The sequence below is a fragment of the Mesitornis unicolor genome, unplaced genomic scaffold (genome assembly GCF_000695765.1).
Source record: "Mesitornis unicolor isolate BGI_N332 unplaced genomic scaffold, ASM69576v1 scaffold6580, whole genome shotgun sequence".
Classification (NCBI taxonomy): Eukaryota; Metazoa; Chordata; class Aves; order Mesitornithiformes; family Mesitornithidae; genus Mesitornis; species Mesitornis unicolor.
In genome coordinates, this window is record NW_010160212.1 from 13,893 (window position 1) to 38,678 (window position 24,786).

Consider the following 24,786-nt stretch of genomic DNA (forward strand, 5'->3'; position numbering starts at 1 on the left):
GGAGAGGGTATGGAAACAAGCACACCACTAGTTTCTACAACCACTCACACACCATAGGAACAGTATTTTAAACTAACTGTGGAGCTGTCTTTCATCAGTGTTTATAAACAGCATTAACTACTGTGTTTTCCTTGGAATATTCACTACCTCAGCCTATGAGGTGCTTCAGCTCTCCTCCCTCTCTTAAGGTGCTTCTACCTGTGCCCCACAGCCAGGGACAAGTTTTATGTGACACTGAGCAGTCTGAAGCTGCATTAGACCATCCAGTGCCACCCACACCCACATCAAACTTGAATTCACATCTTCTTCAAATAAGCCATTGTGGAACTAGCTGAGGTTGCTTCCAGCCTTCTGTACAGTTTGTAAAAATAAGGGGTTTATTATAAGATTTCATCTATTTCTAAAAAAAAGATACTAGACTGTAAATGTTGTATAAAATTTAAATGGATTTTAAAAATAATAAAGTCTTGAACAGTTTTTTACTTATACACATTTTGTCGTAGTCTTCCAGCAGTACCCTAGAAGTAAAGTTTTGCCATTGCTTGAAGAAATTTCTTTTTCCTTCTCTGTGCAGCAAGCTGCAGGACCTCCTCAGGATTACTGGCATTCAGCTCTGTCTGACCAATGGCTTTTATCTGGAAAAAAAGAGACAGCACTAGCAACAAACACATAATCCTAAAAAGCCATCCTCACTCTCCTAGGACAGCTGGTTTATTACCAGGTATTTTCAGCACAAGTTCAAGGGGTGTTTTTTTCTGTAATCCACTCTGCCACCCCTACTCCTGAGCCATCTGAGTTCAACATTACAGCAGCATCCAGGCAGTTACACAAAATTGAAACTTGAAGTGGCAATTCTTTTCAGACATGGTTTCAGGGAGGCAGAGACACACCAAGGAGATCTCGTATCTGCAAGCACCCCCTGTTCACTTACTGCTATCTGCCGCTTGTCTGTCTCCCCTCTTTTGTGGTGGAGATCTGAGAGATGGAGTCAGGAAAAGACACTTGGGTAGGAAAGGGCCTTTTTCCAACCATGACCCTGCAGTATGAGCTTTCTGTAGCAGCAGTGTGCTGAAAGGATACATGTCAAATACTCCAAGATGGTGACATCCCAGATGTACTCGTAATACGAATCCATGGCATCGTGACTGCAAGAGAACACATTAGATCATCCAACACATTCACATAGTGTGTATGTGTATTTATTAACATTGTTGTAGCATTTACCTGTTTAGTTCCTGCAGTGCCTTAAATGCTGTTTTATAGTCTACTTCTCTGAGGAACTGGCACAGAATAGCTACCTGTAAGGAAAGACTCAGGTGATTTCCACAACCTTGGTTCCCCACAAACAAATCTTCCACAAAACACCTCCCTAATAATCCCATCCCAGTTCCAGAGCAAACAAGTTCTGAGCATCTGAATATCGAGAGTATATACAACCCCTTCTGAAATACCACAAGAACAGTAGCTAAATGGAAGAAAAAGTGTTTTTACTCAAATCTGAAGGCACTGACCTGGCTTTCAGGCTTCTAAATGCATTCAATAGCTCTTGAAACAAAGCCTAATTACACCTTGCTACTTCTTGGAGAATAAACAATCCCACTGAACAACAGCCACCCGTGGTTATCATGAAGAACAAGGGCAGGTTCCCAACACCACCCCACAGATACATTACTCCCTTCTTAACTACCAAAAAAAAAAAAATCCCAAGAGTAAAAAGGGACAAAAACCACCCCAGACTACTCCTATTTTTCAGATTTCCAAGTATGTTTGTTTACTTGTTAATTTGGGTCCTTTTTGTGTCCTGGAAGCAACATCTATTTTATTGCAGATTGCATTTACAAGGAAAGCTGAATTCAGTTTCACTGTTTAGAAAGTTCTCACTATCCCCTTTAACTTTCAAATATTTACAAACTAATAATGTTCTACTCAATGCCGTGTTTCACCTCTTACCTGGGTGTGACAGTTGAGTAGAGAACAGCATTTGATCATTCTTTTTATCACCTACAGAATGGTTAAAAAACAAAAATGAGAGCTTTGAAATGCTAGTATTGGAACACAATTTTTATTTTTTTTTTTAATATATATACACAAAGGACCAGCTAAATAACTGTGTACATTCTAACCACCCCAATACTCCCTGGGTTTTAGCTCATCCACTGAGCATTCCTCACTTTTGAGGCTTCACAAGAGCATGATGAGTGCTACAGAACAAAGCCCTGTGGTTGTGGCAGGAAAGCCGGAGTGAGGCCTGGTAAAAAAGCTTCATCTCTGTCTCCTCCTGTCCACAGGAAAGGCCTGATCTGGGTGGGAACTGCACAGCAGGAAGGCTCCTGGACAAAAGCCCCCACCCCAGGGCACACAGACACTTGCTGGGAAGCAGCAGTGCTGCTGTGTGACAGCACAGTGGTCCCAGCCTGCACTCCTGCACCACAGCAGCCGGGTACGATGCACAGCTCATGGACCGGTCTGTGAACATTCAGGATCTCAGACCACAGCTGAAGCTCTCACTTTCGATATGAACACAAATGGAAAAACAATTGGACAGGGTACATAAATAACCTCCTTCCCTTGGCCTGGACAGTTGTGACGAGCAGCACTTCCCATTCCCTACTGAAACACCATCTGCAAGCGACACAGTGGGTTCCGAATGAACACAACAAATGCCTGGGTTAAAGTGACTGCAAGATGTCACCAGAACAGTGTGGCTGAGATTGGAGATTACCCACAACACACAGAGTTATTCAGGGGTTCTCACAGGCCCCTTGCAAGTGACAAGCCACTTGTCACACCGCCTTGCAAAGCACACAGGTACACTCTGCGTACAGTGCCACACCTCCAGCACACTGATAGTGGTGAGTATAGTCCTACCCGTCTACGGGCAGCCTTCCACAGCTCTGCTCACCAGCATGTGTGCGTGATCACCGCTAACGTGATCCATACTCCTTCCCTCATATGTACTAACTAGAGCAGACTCTTTCAGAAGTGTTTAGACAACGTGCTCACGCTCTGCACCAGGAGTGGAAGCAAACAGGTTCCATCCATGTGACAGGAACGTGTGTGTGTTTAGAAGTTGTGTCTTTACAGAGAATTTGGGTGCTGACTGAATCCAGAGAGATATTTTTGTACATCTAAATCCCATTTTACCTCACCTGGTCTGTGTACACATCCGGTGGTACCATCTTATTAAAGAAGTCTGAGCATACAGCTCCTGCCTGTAGGTAATAGTGAAGGGCTGCTGAATACTGATTTGTCGCTGCAGTGGGAAAAAGCAAAATAAGGTCTTAAAAGTAAGCACAGCAGTTGTTTCTTAAGACTCAGATCAATTGTTTATACAATTACTCAGATACATTTATATCATAGCTGAATTCTGCTGGGAAAGTGACTTGCATATTGTTGTTTAAAAAGCACAGACACACAGGAGGTGGCAAAACAGTGACAGAAAACTAAACAATCAGGAAAACGAGCAACACAGCAAAGCTCCGAGAATTACTTTTTACTTTTTGGGTATTTGAGCTTAAATCCATCAATCTTAGAGTTGAAAAGAAGCCTTCACTGAACTTGGTGCACAGGTGGCAGTGAAGGAGTTCAGTTGGTGTGAGTTAGGGAGGGCTGGCTGATGCCACACACCCATCTCATGATTCAGCACCAGTTTTACTCCCAGTAAGTTCTTACTGAACCAATGTGAAGCCTCCAGGGCCCTGTGGTGAGGGCAATCTGCTTGTCCATACATACTGCTGCTGAAATAACACACCTGACACATGCCATGAGTGCTCCAGCCGCTGCTCTTTCAGGTACCAGCTTCTGTGGCACTCTAAACACACACCCTCCTCCTGGGATGCTGTTCCACTTTATACAAGCAGTAAATACCACCAGTTTACAACCTTGACTCATTCTGCCATATCCAAGGTGACAGTCCTAAACACTGGATTAAGACCCCATCCCCTTGCCCCATGGGGTATAAAGCATCTTCTATGCACATCTGTCTCCTTTGGAAGCAATAGGCTAGGATTTCTGCATTACATCTTACTGCACACCACAGACACCCTTCCAGTCCAAAGCTGGAGATTTGGAAACATGCACCTTGCCTCCTGCGATAGCTCACAGCACCAGCAAGTAGATGGCAGAGGCACAGCACACAACCTGTTTCATTGCTAGAACAGAACAATCTGACTTAAATGCTAAATTTCACTAGAGCGGTCTCAACATAAGTGGAAGAAATGCCCAGCTATCTCTGAGGATGGCCATGGCCATATCCTTCTCTAGCACACACACCCAGTAGTACCATACTTGTTCAGCTACCACCTAAAGGTTCTCTTCAGCACCTACCTCTGCACTCTTTATTCACACTATAAAGTAAGCCTCAGGAACCGACTCTAGAGATTGGGGAATGATTTAACAAAGCACAGTATCACACAGGCTGGGCAAGATTTCCCCGGCAACTGCTGCCCTGGTACAGTCTGGGTGCATGTCATGGTGCCCAGGATATGTCCCAGTTCTGCTGGCTGCTCACAGCTGAGGAGCAAGAATAATTACAGGGAAGTGGCAGCTGAGGACAGAACAACAGGAAAGAGCACCCCATCGCGACCCATACCAGATCAGGAGTTCATGCTTCTTTATTTGCAAATCCTAGATACTTTCCTACATAAAACACAGATCCGCTCTACTTTGGTCGTCTTCTGCTCCAGAGAAGCTCATCTCCACATTTAAAAGCAAGCACTACTCACACAGCTTTCCACTCACTTAATAGAAGACTCGAATGTTAGGGAACTGCATAATTCTACCACTTAAAGACAAACTGTAGCCACTAAAAAAAGTGAAGTTAACAGTGACTTGTACCGTAAAGTTTCCCTTACCCTAAAAGTTAGTCCACATGACCCATTGAAAGCTCAGTCTCTCTGACGGCTTAGACAAATGTTCCATGCAACTTCACCTATGCTGTTACATCTAAAAATTGTAAACTATATCACTTAAGTTCCTTTTCATAAGAGGAAATACAAGGAGGGTTATGTCAGGCAAATCTTAGAAGAAAGGTACCCCTACACACATGCTAAAAATATACAAAGGTTTCACTTACCAAAATAAATATCTGCCTGAATAATTAACCACAAGTGGTTGTTTGCGTTGATAGTCAACGCGTAGCTGACCAGCTCTTTTACTGTAACAGCCACGGCTTCAAAGTCCACTGACTGAAGACTAAAGGAAAAAAAAGGAAGAAAAAGAATTCCTAAATTATTGTATTGTTTTTATTAAACAGTAATCAGGTTTCATGTCCAGTTTAAGTTCCAAGCACCTTTCATTAAATGTCAAGCAAAAATAACTCCAGGAGAGACTTAGTGTTGATGAAGACTACTGCTGAATCGTTTCAATACAGTGTATCTGATAGAACAAATGTTCCCTTCACAGACTGACAAAAAGTCAGGACTTTATCTGTGGCTGACACCCTAAGAGGGTTCTGTACAACAATATACATCCTAAGATTCAAGTTTGAGGACAACACCTGAAATAACTCCAAATGTATCACAGCAGCTGCATAAGTAGGCACAGACAGCAATTTCCAGCAGCTTGTGGGACTAGCCTGGAAAGGAAGGTTGGAAATGGTTTGGGATGTGGCTTGGGCAACCTTTCCCAAAGCTCACATGGAATCTCCATTTTTATAACCATGGTCTTTCTCACCCTACTGCTAAATTGTGGCAAGTTTATTCTGCTAAACCCTCTAAAATACACTGAAGTTTACATCAGCAACAAGGAGATAATTGAGTCAGACTAATTAAAGACAGATTAACTGCACTAAGCATTACACACTTGCTCTCTCACAAGAGTCACTTCTCAATCCATACGTGGAGTCTAAACCAGTGAGTTTCCAGCCCCACAGACACCCTGTTCAATTCAGCCAGAACATATCGGTACGTACCATATGCCACTTAGTATTTTGTTAATTATTCAAACACACCTTAAAAACATTATTTTGTAATAAATTCTATATAGTTCACATAGTTACATATAGCTCAGTAAAACACACAGCTTAAAACCCCTTCAATTTCTTATACCCGCATTTCCATCAGGACCATCAAATTAGGAGCAAAAGCCTCCATGCAATCAGACCGACCTGCCCGGTCAGTGATGCCCTTACGTGGCAGAAATCACACTCGCACGCAGTGACGGGAAGCAAACCAGCTACACAAACCTGTATTTTGAAAATTGTACTTTTAATTATTGCCTTACTTGGGGATGGATGAGGGCCAGATGGAAATGTGCTCTGCTGCAATATCATTCACAATATCTTCCTAAGAGAAGAAAGATGGTAAAAGACATTACAAAGAGAATCATTACACGAACATCAAGTAAGGCATTTGTGATATATACTAACCCGAACATTATGAAGCTTGACAAACAGGGACAATATTGTGGTTAAAACCAATGGCTCCTGTAAGGAGAGGAAAAAATAAAGTTTTCCCATTAATTAAGAAAACTCTACTTTCTTCCCTAAACTTAAAAGCTATGTAAGAAATTCTGACATGATAATTTCCTATTGAAATAGGGCAAAATTTTGTTAGGAATCCTGAACATAGAAAATACTGTGAGAAAGTTTCTGTAGGAAGTCTGTAATTACTTCACATTTTCCTGAATACCTGCTTGGATATAAACTTTACTTTGCTTTTTACACATCTTTATGTTGTTTCTGTGGCTGCCACCTAGCCTTAAACTTAAGCTAGATATACTACTACTTTCTATGCATTTACAAACTCAGAAGGTATAAAACAATTTCCCTTCCTCTTACTTCTGCTTCTTAGTTACGATGCAAGTAGCAGTTTCCTTCTCCCTCCAAAAGGAAAGCTTTGCTCCATGATAGCTGGAATAAATGCACTTCACGACAGATGGAACAAAATACACTCCTAATGTTAATACACCTCCACTGTCAGAATTCAGGATAATTTTTAATTTCTTTTTTTACAAGCTATTCCACACTGCCATATGGCAGGTATAGCACATTCAGGAGTTCTTCAGTCATATTAAAAAAACCTGTATAGCTATCAGATTTTCCGAATTTAACAAGAAAAGTCCAGAAAAACATTACACCAAAAGAAAGTTCTGGTTGCCAATGCATTTTCAACATCACTGTAACTTACCCGAAGCTTTTTGATGAAGGACAGCAATTCACTCCTAAATCAGGGACACAAAGATCCATGTAAGTAATGGTCCACAGCAAAGAATACACTGGAAATGAGAATCAGTAAAGCAAATTCTTCACCCACCAAAATACTCCTTCACATCTATGTTCCCAAATATAGGGTATATAAGTGAAAAGGCTTGAGCAGGTTATTAACTTTTAGTAGTCACTGGCAAGTTTTATTTTTAAATTTAAAGTAGGTTAAATGAGAGGTATCTGTTATTCTATCAAGCTACAAAAGACATGGAAATAATTCCATAGTAAGTCAACCATTGACTCTAAAAGGGAAAGCAATTGAACTGTGCTGCAATTCTCCAAGCTTGGATTGCAACAACGACCTACAGGCTGACAGAAGAGGGTACACCCTGATCATTTGTAATGTACATTGATTTCCTTTGTCATGCCACATCAGAAATTGTCACATTAAGACAATCCAGACAAGCACAGTTTGTTTGGAAAAGGTTTCACTGCTTCTTTTCCATAACAATATCAGGGTCACTGTCCCTTAGTGTCTGAATCAGAGGAGTCAGAAACAGTTCAGTATCCTAGAGCACATCTGGACTGCTTCCTTTTCTTGTCCAGAGTACACAGCTGAAACCTGCACCAAGCATGTACCCTCCCCCGCCCCTCCCACAGCAGCAGAAGTGAAAGCAGCTGGCCTTTAGGCACACATTAACCTGATTAGCTCAAGAAAGGGCAGAGAAACAGTCAGTAGTTTGATAGGGGCACCTTTCCCAAGGTTTTATACTGTTCAGTATAATCATACTTTCCAGAATTTAGCATAAGAGGCAACTTATAATCAGGCTTGTACTTAAGAACTGGCTGAAAACACATATTGAGTGGACAAATTCACTTCAGAGTGCTGAGTTAATCAAACAGTTAAGGCTAAGGTTGGCAGAGGTTAGGTAACTGACAGTGAAATTACTCAACACTATTTTCTTCCTTTCCCTCTCCTGAGGGGCTTAGCTGAGCTAGAATTTCATTTCAAGACTGAGTAACATCCAGCTTTAGATTCAGAAAGCTAAAGCTAACTGTGGACACCTATGCTGTGAGCTGGGGTTTAACTCAGATATAAAATCAGTTAACTGATACAGTCAAGGGAGTCTGCAGAGCAGTTCTATTTGATGCAAAGCAGACACCTCCAGTCAGTCAGCTGAACTGTCCTCTTGACACCACTGACTCTATTGGAAGATCTACACTGATTACAATGGAAGCACAGGCACACGTGCTTTAGTGTCTGTATGCTCACCTGAATCCCACACTCTCCCTTTCTCTGTCTGAAAAGGAAATTTAGGACACCACTGCTAATACCTGACACGGCCAGCGAGCAGATTGTTCACTCTGTGGAGATCTTTAGCTGCTGCCAACACTCTGATAGTAGCATCCAAACATTTTTTTTAAAGGGAACACTGGGTCAGATATACAATTAAAACAAAATTTTTAAAGAATTTAAGAAAACACACCTGTACATAATGCCCAGCGTAGACTCCCTGTGTTTTATCAAACTCACTCGGCCATCATTGCCCCGTTTGTGCTGGTTGGATACACTGCAGATTTGTACGACAACTTCCCAAAGGTCTTTAGCTGTCCGTCTGCTTTCTTTGGGACCTGGAAGTTCTTTGCATGTAGCAGCCAGCAACTGTCCCAGCTATGCAATGCAAAAGAACAAAGTACAGTAACTACAGCTTCTCTGAATATTGACTACAGCAAAGAAATTACTGGCATTTACTATGGCTAAGCAAATGATTTTAAGTCACAAACTACAAAGTAACATGACTAAACTTTGTAGCAGAGGACACTGATGAGAAACCTGAAAGACAGGAATTAAACAACAGAGGATCTTTCCCTTTATTAGTTTCCTTAGGGTATATTTCATTACTACAGGCTCCAGAAAACAAGCTTTACACTCTACTAAAATTTATTGCATAAAACCTAAAACCCACAAAATATAGTTTTATGAAGACTGGCTCCCTAGAACTCCCTTAACTTTTGTATAATTAATCTGAACTGAAACTTGCACCCTCTGTCACACAGAAAAAGCTGAATCTCAAAATGGAAATTAAGGAATACCACACGTAAGCAGAGCAGGCCAAAAATGAATCTGTCCTGTAATGTGATCTGCATTCAGCTTCATGGTCTGACTTTGAAGTAGAAACATTGCCATCTATTTTGAAAGTAAAGTTTCAAAAAAAGGCAGTGCTTGAATATCTCTAGAAATTCAACACTGGTGTTGGGTTCAAAAATGGAACCATTACAGTGCATTTAGAAACAAGTGTCTTTGGATCAGAAAAACATCAGACATGAGGCCTGAGTTCTGTACACCTCTCATACTTCCTATGCGAATCTAGGTTGAGTTCCTGCTGCAAGGAGAGGCCTTTATGGAAACACTACAGGGTTTCAACCAACTTATAGATGACAACCACCCATGTCTGATGCTTATGGAACCAATCTCAGTTGGCAGCCAATAAGGGCTACGATGCAGTTGGCTTCATCTGTTCCTGCAGCACAGCCAGTGTCTTTTGACAGCCACCAGATACACTTATTGCTTAGCCCTGCTCTCTTCTATACCAGATTAATTCATTATAGTCACAAAACCTGACACTCCTGAGACAGAAGGGTACATGCTTTCAAAAGTACAAAAGACTTCAAAAGGAAGAAGTAAATTACAAGGCTTTCAGATCGAGCACTCATTACCTTCACATAAGGATTAGTCTGAACCAGAGGTAAGGGAACTTGCATGGTCAAATACTCATTCTCACGCCAGTTTAACAGGAAGGCAACACATTCTTCAGCTATAACTTGTCGAAGAGGTATATCTGGAAGAAAAGGGATCCTTTGCTTAATTTTTATTTATTTATTTTAGAAACCACAGCATTATATGAAAACAAGGAAAACCATTCCCTTTAATTACCCATGCTCCATAGCTATCACAGAAAACCACGATGCTTAGCCCTACAAGAGACTTCAACTCTGAAAATTAGAAGCAACAAGAGCTTCCTCCACCCACAACAGTACTGCGTTACTTCCTCAGTGTGAAAACACGTGGACTGCTTTAACAACTAGCAAAACTTTTTCAGGTAAAAAGGAGATGTGTTTATTTTGTTCAAGTCCTTTAAGTGGCACTAAACAGAAACTGTCAGCGTTTAGCAACATGCAGGCATCATGATGTTGCTGTTCTTATTTCCAGCTTCTAAAAACTAATCAAGCTTCTAAAGACTCACTAAAACCACTGTTAAACTTCACCATTATTTCTCCAATTATATATCTAAATGGTAGTTATGCAAGACAAAGTTGTGGGGTTTGTTTATTTTATTTTATTTTCTCGCAAGCTTTGTGCTTTAGAGCGTCCCAGGAAAGACAACAGTATACTTACCAGGTACTCTCATTTCCAAATATCCTCGGACCCTGCTTATAAGATCAGAAGGGGGACGCTCTCCAGAAACACCAGCTCCAGCTTCATGAGTGTAGATATCCAAAAGTAGCATTTCATTCAGCATGACTTGACGGAGTTTTGGAGAAAACTCTGTCACGAGCTCCAGGCAAGCAGCAAAAAGCTGTTTTGCATGGACAAAATCCTGCAATATAGAAGTTTGTGCAATTAGTGGATCCTAGTGGATTAATAAGCAAAAAGACTAAGAGTTAAAGTGCTGTTCAGCTTTGTCCTGGCTGAACGAGCCTCAGCATCCATTACTGTTAGCATTGCTCAAGCACAACAATTACTATTTACATTTTTGAGTCCTTTGACTTGCTATTAAGCTTTACAGTTCCAACAGCTACAGATTTTTCAAACAAAACAAGAAGTTTAAGCAAAAACATACCAGAAGTAATGACTGGCATATTAGGTATAGTTCAGTTTTACCTTGTAGGTTAGCAAATACAGTATTGCCAGCTACAAGGAAAATAAAACAGCATTTTGATAAATTCCTCATTTAAAACAGCCAAAAGAATGGAACTTCTCAGTAAGTCAAAACACCGCTGGCTTTAGATGCAACGTGATTTAGTACATCATAATCAAAACTTTGTATGAATGAAATTATCTCCAGGCCTGACTCACCGGAAAACCATTACCCTTGCTCTACTGATGGAGCTTTGTAAGACAAATATTTCACCATTGTAGTAACAAGCTCTGTGTGTCTCATCTCCCTCACCTCCCAGTTTTTCAGTTTTTTTTTCAGAAAGGGCTTTCCATATTTTCAGTGCCCAAACTCATTCACCAGTAACTTCAGATGGCTTGCTCACCTTAATTGCACAGCAGTGTAATCCCTTCGCCATAAGGATGTAGACCAAATCCCTAGTCAGATTGTCTTTGATGCCTAAAATAACATTGCCGTAAACATTTGGTACTTCCCACTGGGAGAGAAATACATAGGACATTTGCACAGAAACAGGTTTTAGAATTCACATCAGTGCTTAAAACATTAAAAACAAAACTCAAATACTGAAAACAATTGACATTTAAACGCCAACTCTTTCATTTTTAGATATAATCAGAAGTAAAAGTGTTACTCCTATAAAAGTACAATAAAAATGGCTGGCTACCCTGCTTTGCTCATACTCTGAGTATGTAATAATTGAGAGGGAAGAGTGAAAGAGAGATAGAAAATTACTTTAAAAAACATCTCTTCTGCCCTGCTCCCAACTTTTAATGATACGAATTTAAGCTAAAATAATATTGCTAACTAGTCAGAATATTGAAAGCAAAAGCTACAGAAATTTGTTTTCTCACAAGGAAAGCTTGTGATACAGCTAGCAAATCCTTAAAACAAAACTTACACATTTTGTTGTAATATTTTTCATACAGAATGTGAGTTTAGGTATGTATCATCATTCTTATTAAACCACCACTATGCAGAGAGAGAGGAAAAAACCAAAACTCATTGAGGATCTATAACGAAGTGTTTAGGTATCATACTGCAATGAACAGTCCTTGAATTACACTCTCTCACGACCATATGACATAAATTACCTTATTTGAAACTGTCCAGAATTGGCGTTCTGAAGTCATTCCATGCAACTCAATTAAGATCTGGCGAATCCTCCACGGATCTACTGACAATATGAGCTGATGTTCAAGCTGCCCAATATTGACGCTTGCTGAAGCTACAAGAAAAGTAATCAGGTCTCCAGTGCATTTCTTCTTAATGTAGATGCTTATATTTCTTAAATACATAACATTTTAAACATATAAGAACAGCAGAAACAGCAATGCTTTTGTAGGTTCCGTGCATCCCTTCACGCCCTTCCACAAACACCTCGTGCTAGCTAGCCAGCTCCCTGACCTGCTTCCAATGCCCCCTTTTCTCACACCAGCAGCACTAAGTATTCCCTAGCCCTTGCTACGGTGAAGCAAGAGGTTCAAGATCTACACCAAAAGGAGTGTTCCTCTACTGCCTTAGTGAAAATATGCATTTTCACAACTGGCTTAAGTCAATTCAGGACTGCATTAGAGCTGACGAGGTAAGTTCTTTCCAGCTCCAGTCACCATCTGGCACCTCTTATGTTAGCTTTGACTCGTGCAGCTGCACAGCCAGCCAACTATATATGGGAAATGCTCTAGCTGAAAAGGTCTGGGTTTCACTTTGGTGGGTTAAAACTTCATCCAGATGGTACTCCTGGTCCAGCTCACCACAGTCACACTAGCATTAGTGCTGGCGTAAGTCCAGAAGCAGGGTGCCCTTTCTGGGAACAGCTGTCACAGCCAGATTTTGTTCAAACCAACTGCTATACCTCTCTTCCACTTGGTCAGCTAGGACACACATTTGAGTATATCTATTATACTCAGTTGAGATACAAGCAAACTACAAACAAATAACAGCCACCTTTGAACAAGCAGAACATTCACCAACTCAAAATGGGAAGAATTCTCTCTATAAACATTCTCTCTGATCTTTTTCTGAGAACACACCTGCACATAGTAACCTCAAGCATGGAAACAGGTAACTGCCTGCACATAAGTTAATGTAAATGCCATGAAAATTACCTGGGATATCATAAAAAGAAGTCACAGGTTTTGTGCACAGGTTAACTCGAGGAGATCTCTTCCGCATTTGATCTATGAGCAGCTTCCGTTCATCATCTTTCAGCAGTTTTATGAACAGCTCATGAGATGAAATCATGAAGACAAGCTGAAGATCTTCCAAACTGAAACACAGGTTTCTAAACAAATAAAATAAGTTAATACATGAGCAGGAAGCAGCTACTTCTTTTTCAAGTTATAAGTTTTCAAAACACTTATTGTGTTGTATTGCATCACTTACAAAGTGTAATTCATGTTATCTTAATACGGGTACATACTTGAGAAATGCTGCCATTTTCCTCTTCAGTGCTTCAGAAGCATTTTCCAAGTCTATTGATCTTGAACAAACCTGGGAAAGAAAGCAGTAAATAATTAAGCAGGCCTTAGAACTCTTAAAATATTTTGTTACAGACAGTGTTACCGCCCAGTTTTCTGACTCACAATTAGTATCAGTCAGTAACCCTCCCTCAAGGGAGGCAACAAAGTTATCTGATAAACACTGTAGCCATCACAGATGGATCAGTTTCTTTCAACCTGTACACAAGACAGGCTGTTACAGAACTGTTATCTTCCCTTGGACACAATTCACAGTCCTTTTTCCTATTCCTCCAATATTTAGGTGTGCTGACACCGAATGCCATAGTATCAGTCAGACTCACAACAAAGTTAACAACAAAGCTCTTCTACACAAGTTTAAAAATGAACGAACATTTCTAAGTGCAAAAACCTAAGACTAGTTGGGACGTGATTTTTTTTTAAATGAACAGCAGTTGAAGGGTAACTGGACTGTTGAATTTAGTTGCCAGCTTGCAAGAATTTTTTTTTTGAGAATTATGTTTAAGATCTAATATGAGCAGCTGATGGAACAGCTTTTACTCACTCTGAAGTACCAAATAGTGTCAGTTAATTTTTGCCAAGTGCTTGAAGAGACAAGCAAAAGACAAGGCTCACGTTAAGCAAAGAAGATATGAAAGTAACAGCAAAACAAGAGGAGTTGGTTTGAGCAGTAATAGTTTCCTAAAAAGCTTCACTGTCTCGCACGTAGAGTAACTCAGGATCAATTTACGACATGATAACTTTTACAACAAGCTGGTAAGGGAAAGTGGTCCTCATCAACGTACTTCTTTTTCTAGTATCTCTCTCTTTCAGAGAACTTGTTTCTTGGTTCCTTGAAAAAGCTCAATGATACCTCTATATAATTTAATGATATTAGAAATCACAGCAATTTCAAATCCAGCTGAAGCAATAGGTCAATGTTTCCTCCCCAACAGATGGAAGGGGAGCTATGAACACTAAGACTAAGATAAGCAAGACTTATCACATAGAGTGTAACTGTACTAACCACAAAAAAGTTGAGTAATGTTTGAGAAGTTACCATACAAAGTATTTTTCTCTGCTTCAGAAATCTGAGCATTACTTGCAACAATAATACAGTTATATGGGGAAGAGACAGCTCACTAAATACCATTTGCCCTTCTAATTCCAAATAATTTCTTACCTCAAGAAGGTAATCTATTTTCTCTTTGTTGGGTTTCAGGAACAGTTGACAAAACTGAATATCAATTATTCGACCTTGCAATACATCACAGACTGTGTTGCACACACAGACTTTGAAACAAACTTCATCCAGAGCGTCATTCCTGCATGAACACAAAACTGAAGATCACAACAAAGCTACAGGTGAGAGATCCCAAGACAAGTTTGGAGCATGTGCCTCTGTCCAAGACTGCACTCTGAAAAGTCCTCAAGACCTATTTAAGTTTACCTAGGACTTCACTTTTTTAAAAAAGTAAGTTCTCTCCCTGCCCACAGCTGTTTCACACAAAGACTTCATCATTGTTTCAGCCTGAGCACCACCGGAACTCCAACTATACTTGTGTCAGTGTAACTGACAGAAAGGTGCAGCGCTTCTTGGCAAGCATGCTCTGAGCATGGCTGACAGCCCAAAAGGCTTCAGGAATATTTGTGCATCTCAGAATATACAATCATAAAACAAAAAAAATAAACAAAATAAATCAAAACAATTAACTAGAACCTATGGCTTCCTTAATTCTTCTTTATGTGCCTTAACTAGATTTGCAAAGTCATGCGCCTCTATATTTCTCTGCCTAGTACTTATCACCGAAGGCAACCCATTTCAGCCATATGAGAGATGAAAACACGCTGACACAGTGCTAAGCTAAGTACAGCCTCTAAGATCCTTCTCTAAGAGATGTTTATTTGACCCCTTTCTAGCTGAAGTGAAAGCTGAATTCAGTACTAAGCTCTTACACAAGAGAGTGTCACCAGAAATACTTATTTTTTACTCACAGACATGTTTATAAAACTGAGCCTCCCTTCAATTGAAATACTTGTAGGCACCTTCCCTTCAGAGAAGAATTATCATAATGATCACATGCAGATGCCTTCCCTATAGCCCTGCTTCACAGAACAGTTTCAGTTGGAAAAGACCTTTAAGATAATCAAGTCCAACAATCAATCCAGCCCTGCAAAGTCTGACACTTGATCATGTCCCCAAGCACAACATCTAATCATCTTTTAAACACCTCCAGGGATGGCGAGATTCAACCCACCTCCTGGGCAGCCTGCTGCAGTGACTGACAACCCTTTCAGTGAAGAAATATCTCTTAATATCCAACCTAAACCTCCCCTGGTGTAACTGGAGGCCATTTCCCTTTGTTCTGTCACTAGCTATGAGGGAGAAGAGACGGGCTCACATCTCGCTACAATCTCCTTTCAGGTAGTTGTAGAGGGCAATAAGGTCTCCCCTTTTCTCTAGACTAAACAATCCCAGCTCCCTCAGCTGCTCTTCATAAGACTTGCACTTTAAACCCTTCACCAGCTTTGTTGCCCTCCTCTGGGCATGCTCCAGCATCAAAATGTCCTTTTTGTACTGAGGAGCCCAAAACTGAACATAGTATTCAAGATGAAGCCTCATCAGTGCTGAGTACAGGAGAAGGATCACTTCTCTAGTCCTGCTGGTCACACTATTCCCGATACAGGCCAGGATGCCATTGGCCTTTCTGGCCACCATTCAAGTGCCTAAGGTCCACAGTTGTTTAGATTTTGGATGTGGCCATGTGCTCAGCATTTCTCAGCTGGAAGCTATTCACAAGCTGCCCTTGTTATGTGCCCAATTCTCTCTACCTATTCTAATTTTTTTTATTTTTTATAAATGTACCATACTAATCCTTCTGCCCTGGGCTAGTTCAGCAGCGCACAAGGCTCCCAGTCACAGACAACTACACTGCCAGTGTTCCCAATGAAGTACATGTCTCCTACAAAACTACTGCTTAGTATTGTTAGCCCAACTAGCTTTGACTTCAAATTTTAGAAGACCTCTAAAGAGGCATTTATAACCTAAAGAGGTTATAAATTTGAGAAAGATGATAATTGATGACTTTTACCACTTTACTAATTTTTTTTTGTTAATACTAATTTTTTCCCCATATATGGTTATAGTGAAATACATCACAATATAGCTCCTTAGTTGGAAGATACAGTTTAGACTACTGCTAAAAGCTGAAGTTTCGTGAATGTGATTCGTCGTTAGAAGATTTTGTATACTTTCATAAAAAAACATAAGACTCAGGAAAATTAGTTTTCATTATCATTGATCAGATCATTATTTAATTTCTTACCCCTGCTGAGCTTTTTGGAAGAGTTCTCTCAGTACTGACTGCCTGAACTCAACAGGTAAACTGAAGGTCAGATTATCTTCAAGGAAAAACTTCACTAAGTCCTGTAACACACAGTTGCAATAGTCAATGGATAATGCAAGAGATACAGATAAACTAGCATTTTTATCCTTTTAAAAATGATCAAACTAACAGAAACAGCTTGCACACATACGTAACACTAAAATTCATTAAACAACCAGAAAGGGACGAAAAAACCAAACAAGTTCTCTAGCATCAGAGAATCAAAGAAAAAAAAAATCAAACAAACTTGAACATCTCAGCAGCAACATTCTCTGAAACTCAAAGAATTACATTCTACCTGAAAATTCCACACATCAGCTAGTAGAAATTATTTACATTGTATGGAATCCAAGGTATTTTAATCTAGTATGTATCAGATTATGTTATATTCCTATATATGTGTGTGTTCTAAAACAGTATGTTACTGGTTAGCTGGAATACTTAAATTTCTTGAAATCCCTATCAGTTCAGGTGGAATTATCCACATGGTGTGATAAAAAACACCCTCAGATATATTTAAGCATCATACCTGGTATTTGCCAGATTTCATACAGTTATGGATTTGACTATAAGGATTTGCCTGTTGAGATGCATCATCAGATGAGGTAAGGATTCCACAAGCTTGACAGTATCCAGCCAATCGTTCTTCATCAATGGTAAAATGAAGTGATGAAGAACCATTCTGAAATGTCAGAGTTAATCAAATCTTAGTGGCCAAAATGTTATGAAATGTAAACTTAATTCAGAAGCACAAAGAGAGACTCACAATCTCCCCAGATAACAGCAAAACAACAAATGAATGTGCGTGTACACACCTTTTTTTCCAATAGCATACTTTTATATATGCTCTTTACAGATTAGACCATGTTTTGTCTATTTAAACAGAAATCTGGAGTTTACAGTTTTGGGAATTTAAATATGAAGCAAAATAAAAAAAAAGTATACCTTAGTTGTAAATTAGAACATCGTAGTTTTTAAAAGGTCAGAACATAGAGACAATCTGATTTCCAAAGAAAAGTTAGATTAAAAAAGAATAGGAAGTGCTGTATGGTTACCTTCTTTAAAACATATTATGACAATCAAAATACTACAATAGACACAGAATGTACAACAACTGAGTAATATTAGCACTGGAGGTGTTATTTTTGCATTTCTTGAAACAATACAATTTGTACAAGAGAATATTTATTACAAAATGTAGAACAAAGCAACAACATATTGCAGCCCATTAACAATTTAAACAAGCCATAACGTGAAAAAAATTGCTGTCAAAATCCCATGTGTACCATTAACAATTGTTAAATTGCTACAGGAAGCAATAGACAAGTTGAGGTTTTTTTTTGAAGAGTTGAACACACATGCTAATAAAACACTTGTTACCTTTGCAATCAACTCCCTTGTTTTGGAAAACTTTTCCTTAGCGTTTTCATGAACAGCTGCATTTGTAGATCCTTGTTGAAAATAGATTGCACCCAAATCATAGCAAACCTGCAAAAACCATTGATACAAAGCTCAAAACCTCACACATACTTTAAACTATTCCTAGTTTTATTTAACAGACCAATATACATAGCATTCCTTTCCCCACATACTTAAATTATTTCCTCTTTAACTGTGACCTCAGTACGAGTAATTCTGCACAAGCATTACAAAATTATAGAAAGATTTCCACAGAATTGTTACGAACAATGCAATAAGCTGTCATTGCCATACAATGGTTTACTTCAGAAGGAAGGGAAGTGAGGGTTTAGCGGGGAAACAACAATATTTACAGTGTTAAAAAAAGTTTAATAAGTCAATAATATCTCATTGCATTAAAAACCCCACAGGAAATATGAATAGAAAAATACTACAATTTATCTCAAAAATATTACTTAACACTTTGTCTAAAGAAATAGACACAAATTGAAAGCTTTAGTATAGAATAAAGTACCTGGCACTGTATCTCCTCTGCACTGATTTTCAGTCCAGCTGTGGAACTCTCTGTTTCTCCATTCACCATACCAGGCTCCATGGCTAGTAAATCCAGGGTTCTTATAGTGTGGACATAAAGATCTTTGTTTAATTTAAGTGCTCCTTCTAGGACCAGGATGGAATCAGCAGCCTGCTCTTTCAACTGCAATAGTTCAAATGCATTGAAAAAATTAATCTCTTGGTTTTGAGTTTAGCTCTAGGTTTAAATTAACACTAGAAATGTCATGGTACAGTAAAAGGATAGTAAAAAAACCCCGTTCTTATACACCCGCCTTATTGCTATGTGGAATCTGCTTCTGTATTTCTTGTATAATAAGAAATTTGCGATTTCTACTTCAGTTTCAGATACTCAGCTCAAACCCTTACTTCCACTTGAAACAAAACATTATCAGCTGTTTCACCTACACTTTTGTCCATTTTTGGAGACTGAAGTTACGCAACAGTCAGACTGTACATTTTAAGTTACTATTTCACAGCTGAAACAAAACCAGCTTCTATGCGTACAGCAAGATCTTTTTCAAAAATTTTGACAAACTGGTAAAACAGTTAAACATCATTCATGGCTAGGCTACTTAGGAAAGTAGGGGGTTCGTTCCTTCTCTTTCTTGCCTCTCTCAAAGGGAAACACTTTAGGCACAACTAGCATTCTCTTGAAAGCCACATACAGAAAACACTCAGCTACTAAATCCTTTGAAAAAAATCCCAAGAAATAAGACCCTAAGCATTTTAAGTGCTGAATTTCACTGCCACATGATTTTGCAGGTCAAGCATGGTACTATCTTAATTACTAATCACGCACTGATTTTCTGGAGGCTTGCTCAATTCGTATGGCTCCGAGGATAGGCTGATGAAAGAATATTTTAATCGTACAAAACAAGTTTCATACTCCATGCAGTGCAGTGTCAACACTGCCCAAAATGCACACAGTGGAACTGTGGCAAATACAGTATGCACCAAATCCAACAAAACTGTGTTGCAATTGCATATTTCTTGTCCATTCATGTTTACATGTCAATTCAAGCAAAAACAACAGGGGAAAAAAGTCTCACCACTTTCAAAATATTTTCAGTTAGTTCCTTTTCTTGCTGCATCTGATTCATCCTGGAAAATACAGAGAAGAGGTCAAGATCTCAGTTAAGAAGCAAACCTGCAAGTTATTTTATTTCATGTTCTAGACCACAACAATTAATTCATAGCAAATTTTGCTTAATTACATTTTAAACATCATTATTTAGGATCACTAAATACAATCATATTTAACAGACTCTCTCAAACAAGTATGGCCTAATTCTGAGTATAAGATTAACATAAAACACATGAGAAGTACCACTGAGATACTCCCAACTTTATCAGAGAAATTTGTAACATAAAAGTAAATTCCAAGGACAGGTTGTAACTAAAGCCACACAACTTCTAGAATCCAAAGTGAATACTGACTTTAAATTACAATTTATTGCCTAATGAAGCAAATGAAAATACTTTATTATTTCTCAAGTTATCATACATAATGTGGCAAATTACTATAATAAAACAACTGTATAAAGCAAGATACTGTAAGTTAAAACAGGATGCAAGGAATGTACCATGTTTAAACCAGAGAATAAGCATTCTGCCTAGGAAAACTGCAGTCAGTCTCTCTCTCACATGATTTTTCATGCCTCTCTAATGTCACTGAGATTATTATATTAAAAAGAGTGGAGCGACAGCCAAGTACATCTACATATAAAGTATGTCCCACAGGAAAATAAAAATATAGTTGAAATAAATGCAAGTTTTCCATGCTATAACTATAGCCATTTTAAGCAACTGGATTAAATCATGTTAATAACATACAATTAGAAATTAAATTTCTGATAACAAAATACACACAAAGTCCAACCGAATGATACCTGTAACTTACACATTTAACTGAGGTGGACCAGGTTTCACTTGCTTTACAGGAAAGCTACTTTGAACGATGGTTCTTATGGCCCTATATAAGGGGAGAAAATAAAGAATGGTATCAGTCTCAGAAGTGTGATAAGTAGATCACACATCTCTTAAAAATATCAGTTTATAATTTCAGATAAGTTATACCATTAGAATACATCCTTTACTCAAGAGCACATCTAATAACTAAAGAATACTGTTACATCCATAAAAATCTGAAAGACAGCATGATTTTTATATCTCTATAAAGGTGCCAGTTCAAACCACTATCTTGACTGTTTTTATTACAGAACATAACCAGTTGTAGAATAGCTTTTCAGACTCAGGTCCTCACTATAACCTACCTACAGATCACAAAATCATTACTACTTTGAGATTCTTTCTCCTTCTACGTACAAATAGAAGAAAACACTGTTTTGTTCTATCATGATTTTAAGACTATTGCCTTAAAGTAGTTTACCATCTGTTGTAGAGTAGTATTGCCATTGCAGTGGTAGGAGGTAAGCTAGACAAGTCTACATCCACATGTTTAGTTCCTGGGGGAACTTTGCTGATACACAGAAGTTCATTCAGCAGCATGTTCAAAACAGGAACAGACAAACTATTAAAAAAAAAAAAAGATTAATCAGATACTTCATATAGTAATCCTACTCCTGTAATTTTTAAATAATATGCACTCCTATTCAGCACTATATTATTACTTAACATCCAGTGGAAGTAAGGGCAGTATGTTTATTTGGCACAATGAAATGTTCTGTATCAGATAGCATTCTAGATCAGGCATGTAAAGCAGTTACCAGTACAAGCAGCATGATAAGACAAAGTAGAAAGTTGCCCTGACAGCTGAACTACCGCTATGCACCACTACATTGCTCCATACAGACACATTCCCAGAATAATCCAATCACCTATAACAGCAGGTCCCAACTAATGAGAAATCCTTTTCAAAGTAGTCCCAGAAAGAAGATAAACCACCACATTTCAATTGCAAATAGAACTTCATTCACGTAAAGGGCACATTTCTCTGTGACATCATGGCTCACCTCCCTTACTGCAGCATTCGCTAGCAAACAGTGAAGACTAGGTACTGGACTAGAGCAATGTACAGCATTGTAAGCTGTGCTATACAAAACATACATTAGCTGGGACAGAATCTTCTTTGATAAAAATGAGAAGGCATACAGGCTGGACTGCATCACTCCAAGCTTTTGAGGTACGATTTAACACAACAAACACTATTACAAATTTAGACATTATCTGAAATTAGAAGCGATCAGCTACTGTCAAAGTTGCTTTGATCTTGTGAAAAAATTGCATTCTTTGCAACCAGAATTGAAAACAAACAGTGAAACTACACTTTTAGCAACTAAAGCCAGAATTCTTGTTTAACAAATTTTAGGTCCTGTGTTATATCAGACTCCAGGTCTGTTATCAAGCTATCACTTTAAACTAACAAACACTGCTTTTACTATGTGAGGTCCAATAATCTTGTTCTCATTGGCAATAGCAGAACATTATTCAACTGTTTATAACAGCAGAAGTTTTAGAAAAAAAAGCTGGGCTCAAACTGTTATTTCTTTTTAACTACCATGACCAAACCTTTGGGTATAAACAGTTAAAAAACAAAGCGATGTTTCTTAATTAAGAACTATCTTAGGCTTCACAAGCTAACAGAACAAGAACTCTACTATATAGAGATGCTAAATTAGTAGTTGAAAATACTTCAGATTGGTTCTCAAAAAAACCACCATAGATGGACAAAACAACCCCATCAAAACCCAGAATCAGCCCAATAGTGTTATACAGTATGGTTGATTTTTGTATCAGGATTATACCTGCATTTTAATTAGAGGTACCAGTTGACAGAAAATACACCACAAATAAATGTCAGTATAAATTCCTCCTGCAAGAAGGGAAGCAGCCATAAAAGGAGGAAGAAAAACAGCCCTCTCATACACATTCACATAAATCTGCTTTCAAAGCTCAAGTATATATAAAAAAAAACCTCCTATGTATACCAGATAGTTGTGAAAATATTGTATGGACAAAACTAACCATAATCAAGGTTTCTGTTAATTCTCTGCAGGTGTGCAGTATCTTACAGAGGTACTTTGGCAAATGGTAATATTGCCTCACAACAGCAGATAAATATGACATAGCTTAACATATAGGGGGGAGAAAGTAAGAGAACTTCATAGGTAAAAATAAAGAACATCTAATTCTAAACCCTTTTACTGCTCATTATAGCACAGTACAAAAAAAACCCACAAAAATATAATAATACAAATAAAAGTATATAGGAAAAAAGCTCTACCAGTTATTTGAAGGAATATAGTTTTTTCAAAATAATACTGAAGTTAAAAAATTTCTATAAAATATCATAAAGACTATATAGTTTTCAGGTCAAATCAAGAGAGGTAAGACAATATGGTTTTTTTCTAAAGAAACTTTACACACTCAGAGTCAACGTAACTTTTATCTAATTAAGAACTTTCTTCTTCCAAGCTGTCTGTAACCCAAATGTTTTAATGTCTTTATCAATGACCTGGATAAGCAGAAAAAGTGCACCCTCAGTGAGTTTGCAGATGACACCAATTGGGTGCTTGGTCTGCCTGAAGGTAGACAGGCTCTACAGAGGGATCCCTCTACAGGTAGACAGGCTCTACAGAGGAATCAGGATAGAGACTGTACGAGATTCAACAAGGCCAAGTGCTGAATCCTGCACTTGTGTCACAACAACCCCATGCAATGCTACAGGCTTGGGGATGAGCGGCTGGAAAGCTGCCTGGCAGAAAAGGACCTGGATGTCTTGACTGACAATCAGCTGAACATGAGCCAGCAGTGTGCCCAGGCAGCCAAGGCCAACAGCATCCTGGCTTGTATCAGAACTAGTGTGGCCAGCAGGAACAGCAAAGTGGTCCTTCCCCTATACTCAGCACTGGTGAGGCCACATCTCAAATACTGTGTTCGGTTTTGGGCCCTTCAGTACAGCTACCTGAAAGGAGGTTGTAGCAAGGTAGGTGTTGGTCTCTTCTTCCAAGTAACAAGCAATAGGACAAGAGGAAATGGCCTCAAGTTGCACTAGGGAAGGTTTAGTCTGCACATTAGGAAAATTTGCTTCACCAAAAGGGCTGTCAAGCACTGGAACAGGCTGCCCAGGGAAGAAAAAGGAGCCAGACAGATTTAAATTTGTTAAAACAGAGATCTCAAGCCACTTCAGTTTAGTGATTTCAGCATGAAGATGACTATACCTTTTCTCTAATACATCCAAATCCCACTTCAGATGAGCAGCAACTTTAAGAGCCATAAGTTTTAAAATGCGGTTTCTTTTGTTATCAGGTGGTGGCTGGACTTGATTCTGCTCATTCACAGATGGTTTTGAAGCTTGTTCCAAGAACTGGACAATCAGCTGTACAGGTGGTGGATCTGCAAAAAACACAGCCACTCTTCAAATTCTTTGTAAGCCTAGAAATTAATTTCTTGTTGCGGCTATAAACAGAGGTCTTATCTGCTTGCAATTTATACAGCTGCCATTGGCACCTAGCAGATTCCAATCCCAAAGAGTATTTTGCTTATGGTACTCATTTCAGACTATTAACATAGCTTTGTTTAATCTTAAAGTTTACTTGATCATGGTAACCACACTCTCATACTGTTATTTATTTTCACTATTTTGTATTATGTTTCATTACTTGCAACTACAGAAAATAAATTATGCCTATTGAAATAACAAGTTAGCTGTTGTATACACCTAATTGTAACTCTGCTATGCATTTTAAAATATACTTACAAGTACCTGCTGGTACTTCTGAATACATGTAGAAGATATTTTCAGACTGATTTAAAAAAAAGTGTCTCCAAGTTTCTCAGTTAAAATACGATAGTCTCTCCAGTACCTTTGGGTTGTCTTGAAAAACTGAAGCCAAATCTGAACTTTACTGAATTTTATGAAACATAAAAATAGTATTAGTCATTATTTTTAATTGTAAAGTAGCAGT

The 24,786-nt window shown here is 38.7% G+C and overlaps 1 protein-coding gene across 1 annotated transcript; it reads right to left on the reverse strand.

The window, feature by feature from the left end:
* Positions 1–355: 355 nt before the first annotated feature.
* On the reverse strand, positions 356–24,214 carry INTS8 (integrator complex subunit 8; the record flags this gene model as incomplete). Its single annotated transcript, XM_010189318.1, has 26 exons — positions 356–635; positions 932–975; positions 1,081–1,145; positions 1,225–1,298; positions 1,951–2,001; positions 3,150–3,253; positions 5,075–5,193; positions 6,223–6,284; positions 6,368–6,424; positions 7,128–7,161; positions 8,632–8,816; positions 9,863–9,984; positions 10,542–10,743; positions 11,408–11,518; positions 12,135–12,268; positions 13,149–13,324; positions 13,463–13,533; positions 14,683–14,824; positions 16,826–16,926; positions 17,415–17,567; positions 18,266–18,373; positions 18,819–19,001; positions 19,909–19,960; positions 20,760–20,831; positions 21,249–21,389; positions 24,040–24,214. Coding segments are annotated over 26 exons (2,855 nt in total), but the record flags the coding sequence as incomplete, so codon positions are not given.
* Positions 24,215–24,786: the final 572 nt, after the last annotated feature.